Genomic DNA, 17,534 nt, shown 5'->3' on the forward strand with positions numbered 1-17,534 from the left:
AATGCAAGTGTTACCATGGGCAGGAAAAACTTTCCAAATGATCGGGGGTGAGCACTACCACCTAAACAGCTAAGGGCAAAGTTTCTTACAAACTAGTGTCTGAGGAAACCCTGATGAAAGAATTCAATCATTAATTATAAAACCTACCTTGTTTCTGCAGTTAAAGTCAGAACATTATTTAGGTAGTCCCTCATCCAAGCAGACACAGCCAACACGCTGATGGACATTAACTGCGGGTAAAAAATTACAAATTGGTGACCAAGCATTTATTCATCTTGCTCTGCAGGACTTATAAAAAAATACTGAGGATTTTCTTTACATAATTATTATGATTTTTCCTAATGACCATTTACCACCTGTTGAAATTTACTGTTACTATAAGTATCTGCCATTCTGTTTTGTAATCACATCATAGCCACTAAATAGAATGTCACTAAATAGGACACAGAAAGCTGAACTATTAGAAAGTCCAGGACAGGAATTGCACAGAACAACTATGCAAATTATCAAATGTACGAGATGAGCTTAAAACACGTCATACGTAAAAGCAAGGAAGCAATAAAATACTACTGTCCAAAAAGTCACAGGCACTAACTTCAAAGGACTTCCACTGGCTAAAGTTAAACAATTTGGCCATCTAAATAATACATAACAATAACAACTGCAATGATTAAAACATCCTATACACTAAAATCTATGAATTCACAAAAATATTTAAACAAAACTCACTAACTAGCTTTGGAGGATATTAGATATTTAACTCATCATTCAGAAAACTGATAAGAATCCAATGTTTATTCAATTTTTCCCATACGAACTAGAGAAAGAACCAAAGACTTAATGAAAGTTTTTTTAGAAGAATATCAGCTAATATGTACAGAAAGCAAGATAGAATATCACTATTTGACAATCTTTTCTGAAATAATGGCTCTCTTGGCAAAGATCCTCAATGACTGCCAAAATTATCAGGTCAGTGGCTCTCAGTCCTGTCTGTAAATCAGAATCACCCAGGACACTTAAAAAAACTGCTGAGCCCAAGTCCACCCTGAATCAATTCTTGGAAGTGGAGCCTGTGCATCAGAAGTGTGTAAAGGCTCCACAGATGTTCTAACAGGTAGTACAGGGCTGAGAGCTATTGCATTAAGTCAAAGGGGACTGACGGGGACTTTTTAAAAAATATTTACTGAATTTATTTCTTGGCTGCACCAGATCTTAGTTGTGGCACCCAGGATCTTTAGTTGTGGCTTGTGGGATCTAGTTCCCTGACCACAGACGGAACTCCAACCCTCTGTGTTAGTCTCAGCCGCTGGACCACCAGCCCTGATGGGGACTTTTAGAATGGAGACACAAAACACCAGATGCCTTGATCAATCTTAACATCACACAAAAAAAGACAACAGAGATAATCTCCCAATGTGATACAATCAGAAGTACTCAAAGATACTTTCGAGGTATTTTTAGCAAAAAGTCAAATGTGAATCTAATCAAACCTCAAGCTCTAACTATCAGTTTACAGGAAATGCAGGGAACAGATTTAATCTTGTTAAACACCACCATGGGCATGCAATCGACAAAATAAAAAATGCAAGAAATTTTACAGAACAAATGATCTGGTTTCTTTAATTAAAAAAGCTGGGTCATTTGTAGAGATGTGGACAGACCTTGAGTCTGTCATACAGAGTGAAATAAGTCAGAAAGAGAAAAACAATGCATATATATATATAGAAAAATTGTACAGTTGAACCTAGTTCCAGGGCAGGAATAGAGACACAGATGTAGAGAATGGACATGTGGACACAACAAGGGAAGGGGAGGGCAGGATGAATTGGGAGATCAGGTTTGACAGAAATACACCACCATATGTAAAACAGATTGCTAATGGGAAGCTGCTGGATAGCACAGGGAGCTCAGCTCGGTGCTCTGTGATGACCTGGAGGGGTGGGATGATGGAGTGTGGAAGGGAGGCTCAAGAGGGAAGGGATATATGTATACTTACAACTGATTTACTTTATTCTACAGCAGAAACTAATACAATATTGTAAAGCAATTATACTCCAATTTAAAAAAAAAGCTGACAAGTGGAATAAAAAGATGGAAGGTGAAACTGTTTTAACTTAAAAGAGATTGTCCAAGGCCATGTTGACCTGGTTTGGATCCTTATTTAAATGAACCAACAACAAAGAACCATTTATGAGATGATGGGGGATATTTTAACATGACTGGGTATTTGAAAATATTAGGAAATTATTATTTATTATTGTAGATATGACAATGGTATTACTTTTTCTTTTATAGATGCTTTACCTTTTAGAGATACATGCTGAATGGTTTAATAAATAATCATGATGCATGGGAGTTACACGGGAAGTGGAGGTTGTATGGGTAACTGGGGATTAATTATACTGTGCTCTTCACTTCTGTGCATTTTAAATTGTCCATAATTTAAAAAAAACAAAAACAAAATTAAACAGCTTCTATCTAGAATATGTTCAAAATGAGTCTTCCTGGGAGGTTTTTCTAAAAGCTGAAGGTTAAGCCTAAGTTCTAAAGGTCTTTCAGAAATTTTTCTCAAATGAGCCTTATCTTAAGTGCAATACAGTGAATTTTAGCTTAACTTGATTTTTAATAGTTTCTGGCATCTTAATGAACATTAATTACCATTATGTTATAAGTTTTCTTTAAATGCTGAAATGATGAACGTACAAGACAGGAATGCGTCTTTACTGACTCAAAGAGTGGCTATAAAACATGCTTTCTCAATAAGGGCTCCTAGGTAAGCACAACACCTGGAGCTCTGTGACCTCTTGTACAGTGAAACATGGTCACCTGCCTGGAAAATCAACTGGTAACCTTATGCAGTCTTCATCGAGCTCCAAATACAGTAGATCCCCCCTTATCCAAAGAGGATATCTTCTAAGAAATCCAGAGGATGCCTGAAATCACAGTGTCTCAAATCCTGTATATACGAATGGGCAAGTAGCATCCACAGCGTGGCTATAGTGGACAAAGGGATGAGCCACCTCCTAGACCTGACAGTGGGAGGTTTCATCCTGCTTCTCAGAACCACATAAAACTTATGAATTGTTGATTTCTAGAATTTTCCATCTAATATTTTAGGACCACGGTTGACAGTGTCTGACTGAAACTACAGAAAATGAAACCGAGGGTAAGCGGAACTACTTCATTTACTCAGCACCAACCACCTGTCTGTATGCTCTGCATTAGAGTCCCAGACCCAAACATGCCTGAAAGAAGCAATATCTCAGCCTCTGTGGAGCTTCCAGATAATAACAGCATAAAATGTGCCATGAAAACCTGTTCAAGGTCTTGGAGATTCTGAAAGGTAGAGCTGTATTCAAATCCAGGCCTTCATCTCTGAAGCTTCCATTAGTCACTAACTACCTTCCATGCTCAGAAAGAAGCATTATGTTCCACAAACAGGAGAGGAGCTTAAGTAGCATGGAGGGTTTCTTTTTCAAAGCGGGTGGGGAGCAGGGAGTAGCACGAGGATCATCTGTCTGTCGTGGTCAGGCTCAGTCTGAGCATCCGAACAACATTCTTTGCTGAATGAAGGCTCAGGGCTCAATGGCCTAAAACAGGTTAAGAACCCCTGGACCACAGCTCAGAGGAGAATTAGGCCAGTTATTACCATCCTCAAAAATACCTTGTATGGGTTTCCCAGGTGGCCCAGTGGTAAAGAATCCACATGCCAATGCAGGAGACACAAGAGACCTGGGTTCAAGCCTGCATTGGGAAGATCCCCTGGAGTAGGAAATGGCAACCCACTCAAGTATTCTTGTCTGGAGGAGCCTGGCAGGTTATAGTCCAGGCTGTCGCAATGAGTGGGACATGACTGAGCGACTGAGCACACACACATTATCATCCTCATTCCTGTTGGGAGTGAAGAACAGATTGTAAACCTAATAAAAGTTCCCCAGGGGCTCTGTCACAGTGTATTAACTGTGCTTCTAGCTTCTGTAAACCTGATGCTTTAACATCTGTTCTACATGCTCATGCTGGACACATCTTGGTCTGGACAAACCGATAATATGCCTCAGTCACCTTGCCTTGTCCATCTTCTACCTACCCTTAGGAGGAATCGTTCTCCAAGGGACATAGTTTTCATCTTTAAATACAAACCAACCAATCCAGAGCCCACACTCCCAACCACTCCTTTATCGAGCTCTTTCATTCCAGGCCACTCTACACCTGCCCAAAGCACTGCAAGGTCCACGTGCCAGACAACTAGGAAGAGAGGCTGCTGAAAGTATTCACATTAGCCAATCCGAAAACTACTTACCCTGCCTTGCCAGTTCCTTCTTGAAGAAGCCCCAGTAAAAGTACTTGCCCAGTGCCCTTCTCTCCCTGCCTCGTGATGGACCCCATGCTTCCCCTCTTGGCCCACCATGATGAGAACTGAACTCTGTCACTTGGGATCTTAGAGTATAACACACGATATTTTCAATGACAGTTATCTTCTGATTTGCTGACCTTGAAGTGAAGTGAAAGTCTCTCTGTCGTGTCTGACTCATTACAACCTCATGGACTGTAGCCTGCCAGGCTCCACTGTCCATGAAATCCTCCAGGCCAGAATACTGGAGTGGGTAGCCATTCCCTTCTCCAGGGGATCTTCCCAACCCAGGGATCAAATCCAAGTTTCCTGCCTTACAGGTGGATTCTTTACCTTCTGAGCCACCAGGGAAGCCCAAGAATACTGGAGTGGGTAGCCTATCCCTTCTCCAGTGGACCTTCTGGACCCAGGAATCGAACCAGGGACTCCAGAGTTGTAGGTGAATTCTTTACCAGCTGAGCTACCAGAGAAGCCATTTTCAATGACAGTTATCTTCTGATCTGTTGGCCTTACCAGTCCTCAATAATCACAGAACCTATTACAACACACAGAGCTAGCAGGGGACCATAGACCATCTGATTAAATCTGAGGCTAAATGGTCTCCCTCTGCTTGGCTATATGTGGGTGTTCAAATAACTTATATGTTTAAGGAGGTCAGGAAATTGTACCATTGTGCTATTTTATTTATTCACCTTAATTCTTTGGCAGTTATCAATAATCCTCTCTTCTACCATTCTTCAGAAAAATAACTGATATTGATTTCTCCATGTTTTAATTTTTCACAGGCTGGTAAGCCAATTTTCAATTATCATAGCTCTAAGACAGGTATTGGGACTTGTGGCTCAGACAGTAAAGAATCTGCCTGCAATGCAAGAGACCTGGGTTTGATTCCTGGTCGGGAAAATCCCCTGGAAAAGGAAATGGATACCCACTCTAGTATTCTTGCCTGGAGAATTCCATGGACAGAGGCCACACTCCATGGGGTCACAAAGAGTAGGACATGACTGAGCAACTAACACTTTCACTTTCAAGACAGGTAGTAATAAATTATCAGAGTCTTCATTTTGTATAATATAGTATCAGTGCTTGTCATTATATAAACAGTACTTTCATTCATAACTTCCGTGGAGAAGGCAATGGCAACCCACTCCAGTATCCTTTTCTGGAAAATCTCATGGACAGGAGCCTGGTGGGCTGCAGTCCATGGGGTCACAAATAGTCGTGCACAACTGAGTGACTAACATCCATTCATAACAAAAATGTTTTTTCTAAAAACAGCATATTCAAAAACATTTCTAATATGGTAGAATGGTTAAAAGTATGGTTCTGAAGTGGTTCTTTCTTTCAAAAAATATACATTGATCAGCTGCTCTCTGTCAGGTACTGTGCAATGAACTGTAGATATACTGATTGGCAATAGCAGGCACCCTCTCAAGTCACATGTTAGTCAACTCATCAGAGACATAAATGTGTAACTGTAAACTGTAATTAAGTATGAGGAAGAAATAATAAGAGTTACTGTAGGAGCTCATTTTAGGGTGACTGACCTAGTCCATGGGGTCAAAGGGCCTTTTCCAGACAGCTAAGATCTAAAGGATAATTATCAAGTGCATTAGGGAAAGGGAGGCTGAAAAGAACATTCCAGTCAGAAAGAACAGCACAAGTCCCAGAGTGGAAGGCAGCAGGATATGGTCAAGGAAGGGAGACGGCACAGGGCAGGCATGAAAAGCCAGACAGGGGCCAGATCACGGGTCCTAGAGATCATTGTTTGTACATCATGTGATCTTGATGAAAATGACCATGAGATGCCATTGAATCCAAAAGCCTTGGTTTGAATTTGAGTTTAGCTCTGCTCCTTTCCATCTGTATGACTTTGGCTGTGTCACTTAACCTTTCCTAAGCTTCAGTTTCCTCCCATATAAAACATTATAATAGCAAGTCCAACTTCACAGAGGATTCCAGGGATGAAAAAAGAGCAGGATTCTTTTACATACTATCTATTACTGTCTCAAGCCACTTTTGACCTCAGGGCTTTCTCTTAATCTTTCTCAGTTTAGGAGACAACTCCTAAATCAGTTCAAAAGTGGAATCTTCCGCTATGTGAAGGTCTAACAAATGGAGGGGAAAGGCAGCCTTGCAATAGAACCATCTACTGAACTTCCACAGCCATTCTTGGTTCTGACGTCTCTAAAACTGAACTCCTCTTCATTCTTCTGGAAACCCGTATATATACCTCCCACTGTTCTTCCTTTCTCAGTAAATGGCATAACCAATGCTTCAGTCACATTCACTGGCACCTTGGCAGGCAGCCTGAACCTCTCCCTCTTCCTCAGTCTACATCTCATTACTTTCAAGTCCTACAGATTTTTCCTGCAACACGTTTGGTGAATTCCTCCCCATTTCCTGCCACTTCCGGCTAGTCCAGGCCCTCAACCTCTTGCCAGGCAATTATAATCATCTTATAATAAGACTCTCCAGTTCATGGATTTCACCTCAAATTCACCTTTCAGTTAGCTTTATAAAATGCAAATCAAGTTCTTCTGCTTATAAAGCTCTAATAGCTGCCCCTTATGGCTCCTTGCCATCTCTCACTTCTACTTCCTCCAGCTCTCTCCTAGAGAATAAGTTTAAATTCTGCAGCAGACACACGGGGCCCTCTCCAGTTACCCTTTGACTTCTTCCTTCAACTTATTTCCTGCCAGCTCCTTCCCACACACATTCCGTCCTCAGATGACCAAAGTCCAGCTTCTGCTTCTCTGATATGTACTGCTGCAGACCTCCTGAACCTATGTCTTTGTCCCTGTAGTTCCCTCTGCCTGAAATGCAATTCTGCCCCCGCCTGTCCATCTCAGGAGCAGAGCAACCTTATCCTTAAAGACCAGCTCAAATATGAAGCTTTTCTCCCAGCTCCCTCCTTACCCAGAGTCAGTGCTCTTGTCTGCACTTCAGAGCACTGATCTATTGTTGCCTTACCCACCCATCTCATCCACTAGAGGTCACAGACCACTGCCTCTAGCTCCCTCTCACAACAGAGTACCAGGCCCAGTAGTGAGACCTGCTACATGTTAGATGAATGAATGAGAACATAAAGGAAGATGATTTCAACTTGTCAGATAAGCTAACTAATGGAGAAGCTCAGCAAAATCAGGAGATGCTTTAAGTAGAACCAAGCTTTCTATCACTGGAAGTTTTCCAGTAGAGAGATGCTTGCCACATTACATGATCAAAGATTTATACATCAGGTCAGAAGCTGGCTTAAGTGTTCTCAAAAGTCCTTTAAACTACAAATGTTGTATTCTACTTGGCCTAACTGCTTTTTTTCGCTGTAGTTATCCAAGTGTCACAACTGTACATAGAGTTATCAGGCAAAATAAATGATACCAACACAAACTTGATCTCACAGCAAACAAGAAATTCTGAAAAGAACCTGCTTTTTACTATGACATTATTTCCAGCCACATTAAGTGTATGCTGCTGCTGCTGCTGCTGCTAAGTCACCTCAGTCGTGTCCGACTCTGTGCGACCCCATAGATGGCAGCCCACCAGGCTCCTCTGTCCCTAGGATTCTCCAGGCAAGAACACTGGAGTGGGTTGCCATTTCCTTCTCCAATGCATGCGAGTGAAAAGAGAAAGTGAAGTCGCTCAGTCATGCCCGACTCTTCGCGACCCCATGGGCTGCAGCCTACCAGGCTCCTCCATCCATGGGATTTTCCAGGCGAGAGCACTGGAGTGGGTTGCCATTGCCTTCTATAAGAACAGTTCAATTCTCGGAACGATTTTACTCACTAGGGTTGAGAAAATAATAATGGTAACAATGAATACAGTACATACTATAGCAAGAAACCAAGCTAAAATGAGATTAGGTCACCTCAATATCTAATCCTGATGTTATTAAATCCAGAAGGACAAATTATGCAAGCAATTTAGGACTCCTTACTAATAATGCTATTGTCCACTAATTTTCCAACTTAAAATAATTCTTCAACTGTCATTCATGATGACTAAATTACTAGTGCATTGTAGTTACCACATGTAGCAAGGTTCATAGCTCCTTACATCTTCTCCAATATAGAAAAATATTAACTGCAGTTCAAGGAATATTTAGAAAATAACACAAATATTACTTTTTTAAGATTTTTTTTTATGTGAACCATTTTCACAGTCTTTATTGAATTTGTTACCATATTGCTTCCATTTTCTGTTTTGGTTTTTTTGGCCACAATGCATGTGGGAGCTTAGCTCCCTGACCAGGGATCCAGCCTGCATCCTGTACACTGAAGGCAAAGTCTTAACCACTGGACAGCAAGGAAAGTCCTCACAAATATTACTCTAAAGAAATATATATATTTAATGTACTACTTGGCAGGTCCTTTGCCACCTTCTGTCTTGCAAAAACATTTAGAAAATGCGAGCTCTCAACAAATATTTATAAAAATGAAATGTGCTATGTTGCTGATACATTCTGGCTTTGCGTGAATCTAATCATGTAAAAAATGAAAATCAAGTTTTCTAAATCAGAATCTATTATGAAATGTATATGCATAGTTTCCACCAAATAGTAAGGTCACAGTCAAAAAACAGCCATTTACAACCTTCAGCTGTCTGACACACATAATATATAATCTCATATAAGGTGACAGTAACACCAGTCATTTCTGCTCAAGGCTGACAGATGTCTAAAGCCACCTACCTAAGGTTCTCTTTTTATGTCAAATCTGCTAGCTGAGAGCAGAATGGGGAACAGAGCCAGGAACTTAGTTACACTTCTGTCTCTACAGAGACCTTGGACAAGTAATTCAAACTTTTAGAAACTCTGTTTGCTCATGTTGAAAATGAAGAAATTGAACTAGGTGCTCTTAAAATTCCCTTTTTTCTTAAAAAACAAAAAGACTCTGTTATTTATTAAAATGTAAAGGTAAATCAATTTTTGATAATTTGGAAGCTGGTAGCCCAAGGCAAGGACTTTCCAGGAACATGCTCATTTCATGCTTCCAGGCCTGCTCCCCTCTGCCTTTTAATCAGTTCACGCCTCAACCAGTTTCCCTTCTAGCGCTGGGGGTAGCAGCAAAGAGCAAACAGATAAGACTGTTGGTAAATGCTGTGAAAGAGCAGGCTTGTAATTGATGGCTGAAATGAGTTCTGGAGACTACTTGTGGGCATCATTTAAGCATGAACATCTGCTAATTAGGCCTGAATAAATCAATAGCATCTTGGAACTGTGCTGACTAATAGTTTCTATAGATCATATTGCCCTGCAGACAGGTGACCATACATCCTGCTCTGACCAGGATGGCTCCACTTTGAATCCCTGTTATCCTGGCATCATTATCAAGAGAGACGCTCCCTTTAACTTAACTATCAAACTTGGCCTAATTTCCACAATAAATGATCTGGTTACTCTATAGACACTGCAGGCCAAAGAAGGGGGAATGGCCTCGTTCTACACCATGGTTTCTTCGGAGCCATGACTGAGACTGTTCTGAGTGGAGATGATGAGTGAGGGGCCTATGAGTCCAGTTGGCAGCAAGACTGTACCCCAAAGAAACCTCCACACCCTTCTCCTTGAAACACTTCCTTAAGAAGCAAGGAGTGGCCTGTCTTTGCTCAGCTGAGCCAACTGCATTTAAAAAAAATTGTATTAGCTTTGCCCCTGAGACCAAAGTTTATTTAATGTTTATTTTTAAAAAGCACTGACATTTCTTGGAGGACTCCCCACTATTCCTTAGGAAGAATTAAAGTAAACTGGAATGCTTTTCATAGTATAAAGCTGGGCGGGGGGGATGGCATCAATCTAAAAAGTAGTATTTTCATGTGACTATATAAATGCTGTGTGAATGCAAGCATTCACTTGCCAAGAACCTCTTTAGGGTCTTCATGGGTCAAACACCTAAGATTCACCACAGAGAGTTGGAGAAAAAGAAACCAAACATAAGACCCTTCTGTTTTTTTCATCGAGCTTGTATGGATCCCAAAAGTGTGAACCAGATTTCCTGTCTACTTTTTAGGCTTTCTTTTATAAGCTTTTTTTCATATTTCACCGAGAGTAGTTCCTCTCTTTTGTAACTATCTTTGGTAATAGTAACAATGGCTCCTATCTGCTGGTTAGAAAAGAGACTTTAATACAGATGGGATATTATACTTATAGAAAATAATAAACAAACATGTGTGAGGAATGTTGTGTTCACCAATTTCAGGAATTTCCAAAAAGACCATATGCATTCATATTTCCAATAGCAGAAAATTATCATCTAAGAATGGCAAACACTCATACGATAAAGCCACAGAAGTTGTCTTTAAAACGGAGGAAAGCTTTCATTTATGAAATAATATGTCATTTAGAAAGGAAAAGTGTGATACATTTGAGGTAAAAATAACCCATTTCCTTGCTCCATCGTGGCCAGAACGTGAATCATGGTCTCAAAAGAGCTATTCGGGCAGTCTGTTCACGTTCCCTCTGTCTCATGTGCCCTTCCCCATTACAAACCCACAAAACTCATGACAAACCTCAGAGGTCCAGATCTTTCTGCCAAGCCCAATACAGCTGAACCAGTCTCATGCTTCTTTAAGTAAAAGAGCCACTCAACAGATGGCAAATCAAGGTGACCGGATACACAGCAATGAAATGAATGTGGTGCGATTGTGATCCTGAATACTCGGTGAATTGTTTCCTCTTAGACCGGTCTATCTATACCTCCCACTTAAAAATTAAATATGCAAGATATAATTTTACCGAAACCAATCAGCTTGATATCCAACTCCCGGAACACAAACCCAAAACTGTATAGGTCCTCAGTGTTTTTCCAAATAAAGTTTATTTTTATTTCCTTAAAATTCTTGTTTGGTAGAGAAGGGGAGAAGATATCAGTACAGTGAATAGCGGAAAAGTCTACATTAAGTGCTGAAAGTGAAGTGAAGTCGCTCAGTCGTGTCCGACTCTTTGCTACCCCATGGACTATAGCCTACCAGGCTCCTCAGTCCATGGGAGCTCAGCAGTAAAGAACCTGCCTGTCAATGCAGGAGACATGGGTTTGATGCCTGAGTCAGGAAGATCCTCTGGAGAAGGAAATGGCAACCCACTCCAGTATTCTTGCCTGGGAGATCCCATGGACAGAGGAGCCTGGTGGGCTATAGTCCACAGGGTCACAAAGAGTCGGGCACAACTTAGCGACTGAAACAACAAGAAATGCTAGGTGAAAAATAAAAGGATACAGCTTCTTGATCCCAAAGGTAACAAGAGCAGCTGTCTCAATCCCACAAAACCAGACACCAGAACAATCATTCTCTCTATCCTCATGATAAACTCAAGTTCATGCCACACTGGTTTGTTCTGCTTCTAATTCCAAAAGAACTAAAAGCAGGGATTAAAGCCTTGCTCCTCCAAGTTCGGCACTCAGACCAGAGGCAATAGCATCACGGAGGGGCTTTGAGGAATGCAGGCTCTCAGGCCCAACCGCAGAGGTACCAAATCAGAACCTGCATTTTAATAAGATGCCCAGGTGATCTGTAGGCACATAGACGTTTGAGAAGGACTGCTGTGGAGGACTTGGAATGAGCAGGTGGACAGCTAATCCCTTCCTACTGAAGATGTTTACTTCTCTGCTGCAAATAAATTCACCACCAATCCCAACAGGAAAATTTCTGCTGCACTAAGAGGGAAAACAAAAAAAAAAGACTTTGAATCTGTTCTGCTAACTTACTAACAAGTGAATGAACTTCTCTGAGTAACGTCTCTTTACTACTCCCTCCACTCCCATTTTTCATGGCTATTATGAGAATTAGATGAGAAATTAGTTTCAGGATGTCCAGGAATGTGCCCGGCACAAGGAATAAAACTGCTTCTCATTCAATAAAGAAATATAGGATCTGCAAACATTGCTTTACCATTGAAAGAATAACATCAATGTCCCCAAAGTTAGTATATATGTTTCATACAGCTCCAACAAAAACTCCCAACAGATATTTTTACTTGTACAAAATAATCTTAAGGTCCATATGGAAAAAGAAACCAAGATAAGAAAGGCAGGTGCTTTAAGAGAACACAAGAACAATATATATATATAATTCAAGAGAAAAATTCTACTGAAAACATACAAAAATCTGTTTTATAAAATGATTTGTTTATATAAAGTGATGCTCAAGCTTACTGCTAGTGGGGGAGGAAAAAAAAATAAAGTAACAGTGAAATAACATTTTAAACTTTTCAGGTTGGTGGAAGTCAACATAATACCAACAAGATGGCAGCAAATAGTCGTGTACCTATAACAGAGTATATTGGTGCTTTTATTTCTAGGAGATGGATTCCCAGGACAGGATTTCTAGATCAAAGGAATGTAGGTGTGGTAGCAATAGTAGTAGGATTAATCATAACAATAAGTTACTACTATTACTGCTACAGTGACTTTTACTAATCCAGTGATTCCTTTGCCTCAGCTGGCGATCTTCTCATTACAGTCAACATAATGAGCAGCGTTATGTAGTAGTGGTAACAGATGCAGGTACTGCAGCTATTATTGCCACTGCTACTACACCGATGGATGGCTCTTGTTAAGTAGCACTGCCCAAGCACTTTCTGCATATCAATTCTAATCCTTCCCACAACTCTCAAATATAGGAGCTACCATTGCTATTTCACCGACTAGGAAACTAAGCACTAAATGTGCCTGGCAAACATAGTAAGACCTACATAAATATCAGCTATTTGGTTGTCATCATTACATATCCTCTCACACAGCAATCCCACTCCTGCAACTCTAGCCAAATGAGAAAAACAGCCTAATAAAAAATAGCAAAAATGTACAGCTGAACGTACCTGCGTGGGTATATGTGGACAGGTATGAGAAAAGATATTTTCTCATGAAATAAAGAAAAATACAGAGGGATGCGCACTAGGCAGTTAACACATATTATTTTGGTGGCAGCGAGATGATATTTGGAGAAGAGAAGGGCTAGGAAAAGGGAGAGGCAGTTTCAATAAATCAGGACATCCACATGGAAAGTGAGACTGTTGAAGTACCAAACAACAACAAAGAAATAACATTCTACATTCTTTGGGGACACAAAGAGCCGTGGAGGAGTTTAAGGAATAGGTGTTTTAAATTTCATTACTCAGAAGGGCAATATTTTGGTTAAATGATTTGAATCTCCCCAACACATACACATGATACAAAATATTGAGAAAATTTCCAAAAAAATTATTCTTTGTCGAATTAAAAACGCCCTAGTAATTCCAAGGTTCAAACACAGTAATCATCCAAGTAAAGGCCCTGTCTAGGGGCAAGAAAGCCAAGTTCTGCTCCTGGCACTGTCACCAATGGGCTATTTGACCTCTGGCAAGTCACTAACCTACATTTAATTTTCTCATACCCAAAGTAAGGAAGTTCAACCAGATCATCTTTAAATTCCCTTTTAGTTACAAAAACGTGATGATTCTGTAATTAAAAACCATAAAGTAGAAAAGTGAAAAACTAGTAAACAGAAGTAACTGTTATTACACATTTTAGAGACAGAGTGTTAGAGATCTTAATACTTTATAGGTAAGCATATAATTTAATGACCCACTTAAATATGTACATTTTTAGAATTAAAAACTGCAATAAGATCAATTAGGCATTTTACATTTCCAGGTGGCAAATATGCTTTAATTTTCATGTTGAGAAAAAAACGTTGCCTGTTTTGATATCTTTCCGATTACTTGCAGTTAAGGCTTAATTTGTCACCTTAAAATGGAACCATCCATAAGTTTAACCAAAATATCATCCTCTAGAGACCGTATGTCATAACCAAATGCAAAAAAGCTGCTCAAGCCCAGCCGGTCAACCAAATAAACACATTACTCATTAAAAATTCCAACAGAACATTCTGAATATAAATTATTAATAGAATACAAATTTGGCAAAAAATATATATATCTGCTTAAGCATGACAGCTTCTGAAAGCAACACTTTTAATTTTTATAGTTTCCTCATAAGTTTTGTAAATAACAATGTGATTATTAATAACAATGAATATTTATGTCTGGTTGCAAAGCATAAAAAGTCACTAACTCACAAGGCATAAAGATTTCCATGAGCTTGTTAAATTTTATGTATTTTATTTCCTTAAATGGTTATGGGATTTTCCAAAAGCATACACAAAATTCCTTAAAACTTTGCCAACTTAGAAATAGTTACATGAAAACCACCTTTTCAGACTATAAGGAATCTCCTAGAAAACTCTACGCAGTCTCTTAATAGGATATCTGGGTATGAATTCCTACAACCGAAAAAAATAGTAAGACTTCTTGCCCCAACCAAATTTTATAGGATGACGTAAGGAAACAATTTATGGCTTGCACGGTTATCTGAAATTCCTGAAAACAAGCAGTTCCCTAAGTAGTATGTCAAAATTTTCTTATCTACAAGCACAAGCACGTGCATTTATTTATATCCCTAGATTAACTTCAAGTCTAATTTTACTGCCACTAGTATCCAGGGGTGGATTTCTTTTTTCTAATTACACATGGAACTTGAGCTAGATCAAAGGCATTTAAAGGTCAAAATATACTTCTGCGAAAAATACAGGGTGTGATCGCATGTAATTAATTAATGCTTAGCCATGCCCTTTGGCGCTTTATGCGGTGGCTGCAGGAAACCGAGTCCAGCCGTCCCCACCTGTTGGTGCAAGTGGGCTGCTTGACTTACCCAGAAGAGCAGATTGAGCGCGTAGAGCAGGCAGCGCAAGCACTTCACAGAATCTTCTCTGGCCATCGTGAGCCCCAAGAGAGAGAAGCCCCATCCTTTCAACACATCCTACCCCCACGGGCAAAACAGCAGCGATCTGCAGAGGGCGGGGGAGAACAGGAGACTCCTGACCACCGCGCTCCCCAACCCCCGCCCATCTCTCCTCCGTCAGCCCTCAGCTGGGTCCAGGGTCTGGTCCGAAGCCTATTTCATTCTAGACATCGCTTCATCGCAAATCACTTGTTAAAGTTATAATAGTAACCGAAACTTCCCAAAGTTCCAAACCGGCTTCAGATAACACCTGCTGGGAAGAGAAAAGAGCGTCTCCCTAGATGAATGAATGCGCGCACTAGATTTGCGTTCTCAGGAGACACGCGGCGGTGTCCTCTGCATTCTGATGAGACGCTCTTTAAAACCTCCCTCAATCCACGCCGCTCCTCCGGGACAGCTCTGCTCCGAGCGGTCCCGAAGGTTGGAAAGCACACCACCCCCCGGAGATGTCACAGATGCCGCCCGCGACATCGAAGGTGCGCGTGTGCCTCTCACTGGGACAGTTCCTGCGCCTCCCACCTCCGCAGCCCCTTCCGCGTCCCGCAGCTCCGGTGTGAACGCTGGCGGCTGGAGGGGGCGCAGCGCCGAGCTGGGATTCCGCCCGGCGACTAGGGTTTCTCTGGGAGAATGTGAGAAATGATGTTTCGGCCCCGGAATGATGGATTAGCCGGGGGCGGGGGGCGGGGAGGGGCGCAGGGGAATTAGGGCCGGTGCAGCTGTGCAGACGCCGGCTTAGTCATTCATGTCCCTCCCTCCCCCGGCCCCGACCCGGGTCCCGGCCGCGACCCCGCGCTCCCAGCCGCCGGAGGAGCACAAAGCCCGGCGCGGTCAGCGGCCCCGCCACCCCGGCGCGCGCCCCCAGCAGGGCGCGCGGGGAAGCACGGGCGGCTGGGAGCCCCGGAGCCAGCCTCGAAGTAGCTTAGCACACAGAGCCGGCGGGCTGGCGGGACAGCGGGCAGGAAGGACGAGAGACACGCGGCCACTCACCGTCCGCGCTGGGCTCCGCGCCCCGATCCCGCCGGGGGACAGTCTGGGAAGCACGGCGGGGGCTCATCGGGGCAGGGGCGCTGCTCCTGGACAGCCGCAGGGCTGCATTGGCTCAAACTGGAGACGCTTCCTTCTCTTCCTCTCCTCCCGCCGCCCCCCCACACCGCCGCCGTCGCCGCCTCCTGGGAAAAAGGAAAAAAAAAAAAAAAAAGTCCTGGGCAGCAGTTGCTGGAAAGTCTCTGCTAAGCCACCTCCCAGCGCCGCTGTCCCTCCCAAGTCCACGCCAAGTCCGGACGAGGCAGCGGCGGCCGCCAGGGCCAGCGGCACGCACTCTCGGCGCATGCTCGGGCCGCCGGCCGCCCGGCCGCGAGCCTGGTGGCTGTTCCTTGTCCCCTAGCGAGTCGCCAGCCCCGCGAAGGGACGCCTCACCTTTACGCGGGCCAGAGAGAGCTAAAGCCTAGACGCTTTGAAAACGTTCGCGCAGCAAACCCCTTTAAAATGGTGGTGTCGGAGGAGGGGAGGCTGGGCTATAGCCATAGGGAAACAGGCTTTTATTATATGAAAATATTTGTGTTTGAGAAGGAGGGGTGAAGGAGTGGCCCAGCTTAGTTCCTGCAATGAGAAACTAGTTTTCACAACCTTTCGAGAGCCACCTCCTGTGATTTGTCACTAAGGTGGTGCCCTCTACTCCTTCTTATTGCTTTGTTGCCCTCCCTGAGTTAAAAAAAAAAAAAAAACAAACCAGTTCTTTCCCACTTGCATAATACACTCAGAGCATTTACTTACACCCCAGGGTAGACATGTGACTGTCTGACACCCAGAATAGGAAGAATGCCTTTAACTCTTTCACAAGTAGTCCAAATTTTCCAAAGGTTTCTCGCAGTAAGATTGAGTTTTAACTGGGTAGTTTATCTTGAATTGTGTAGAGTGGTGATGGGTTTTGAATTTGTTTTTTTAACTAGAAATTTAGGAAATCTTACTAGGGGAAATTGTATTTCCAAACGTGCCTTCTCCTTTGAAAGTTAAGAAATTTCACATGTAAAATGTTATCTAATTTTGATGTTTTATGCCTTGTGGTAGGTAGTTCACATTTCTGATGACTTCTATGCACATTGTGTGGCAAATAAAGTTTCATTAACAATATGAATTACCTAAAAATATAAGCAGTATCTTTGAAGAAACCTAATAATAGGAGTCCTCCTTAAATTTTCTTCAGAGTAGACAGGGAGTAAAATGGAGTCCTACATCCATCATTGCCTGTCTAGCATCAATTGCTTCATGACCAGGGTAATGAAGAGACACACATTGTCATTTGGATAGAAGTAAAATTAAGACCTAAAGAGAATTTGAGTGTCTCGGGTAATGGGAGGAAAAGTCTTGGCAAGCAAGCAGCTAAGCTGAGTGTAAGGCAGCAAGCTTCAAAGGGC

General features: G+C 42.0%; 1 protein-coding gene across 1 annotated transcript in view; it reads right to left on the reverse strand.

The window, feature by feature from the left end:
- Positions 1–16,654, reverse strand: part of TSPAN12 (tetraspanin 12) — a 68,553-nt gene extending 51,899 nt beyond the window's left edge. Inside the window, exons 1-4 of the mRNA XM_055421168.2 lie at positions 16,537–16,654; positions 16,108–16,289; positions 15,031–15,166; positions 148–230 (exon numbers count right to left, since the gene is read on the reverse strand). Of these exons, the coding sequence (XP_055277143.1) occupies positions 148–230; positions 15,031–15,096 (149 nt within the window). The 5' untranslated portion in view covers positions 15,097–15,166; positions 16,108–16,289; positions 16,537–16,654. The remainder of the gene's footprint in view (positions 1–147; positions 231–15,030; positions 15,167–16,107; positions 16,290–16,536) is intronic.
- Between the last annotated feature and the right edge of the window lie 880 nt (positions 16,655–17,534).

The sequence above is a fragment of the Moschus berezovskii genome, chromosome 3 (genome assembly GCF_049115385.1).
Source record: "Moschus berezovskii isolate FMDL1 chromosome 3, NW_MosBer_1.0, whole genome shotgun sequence".
NCBI classification, from domain to species: domain Eukaryota; kingdom Metazoa; phylum Chordata; class Mammalia; order Artiodactyla; family Moschidae; genus Moschus; species Moschus berezovskii.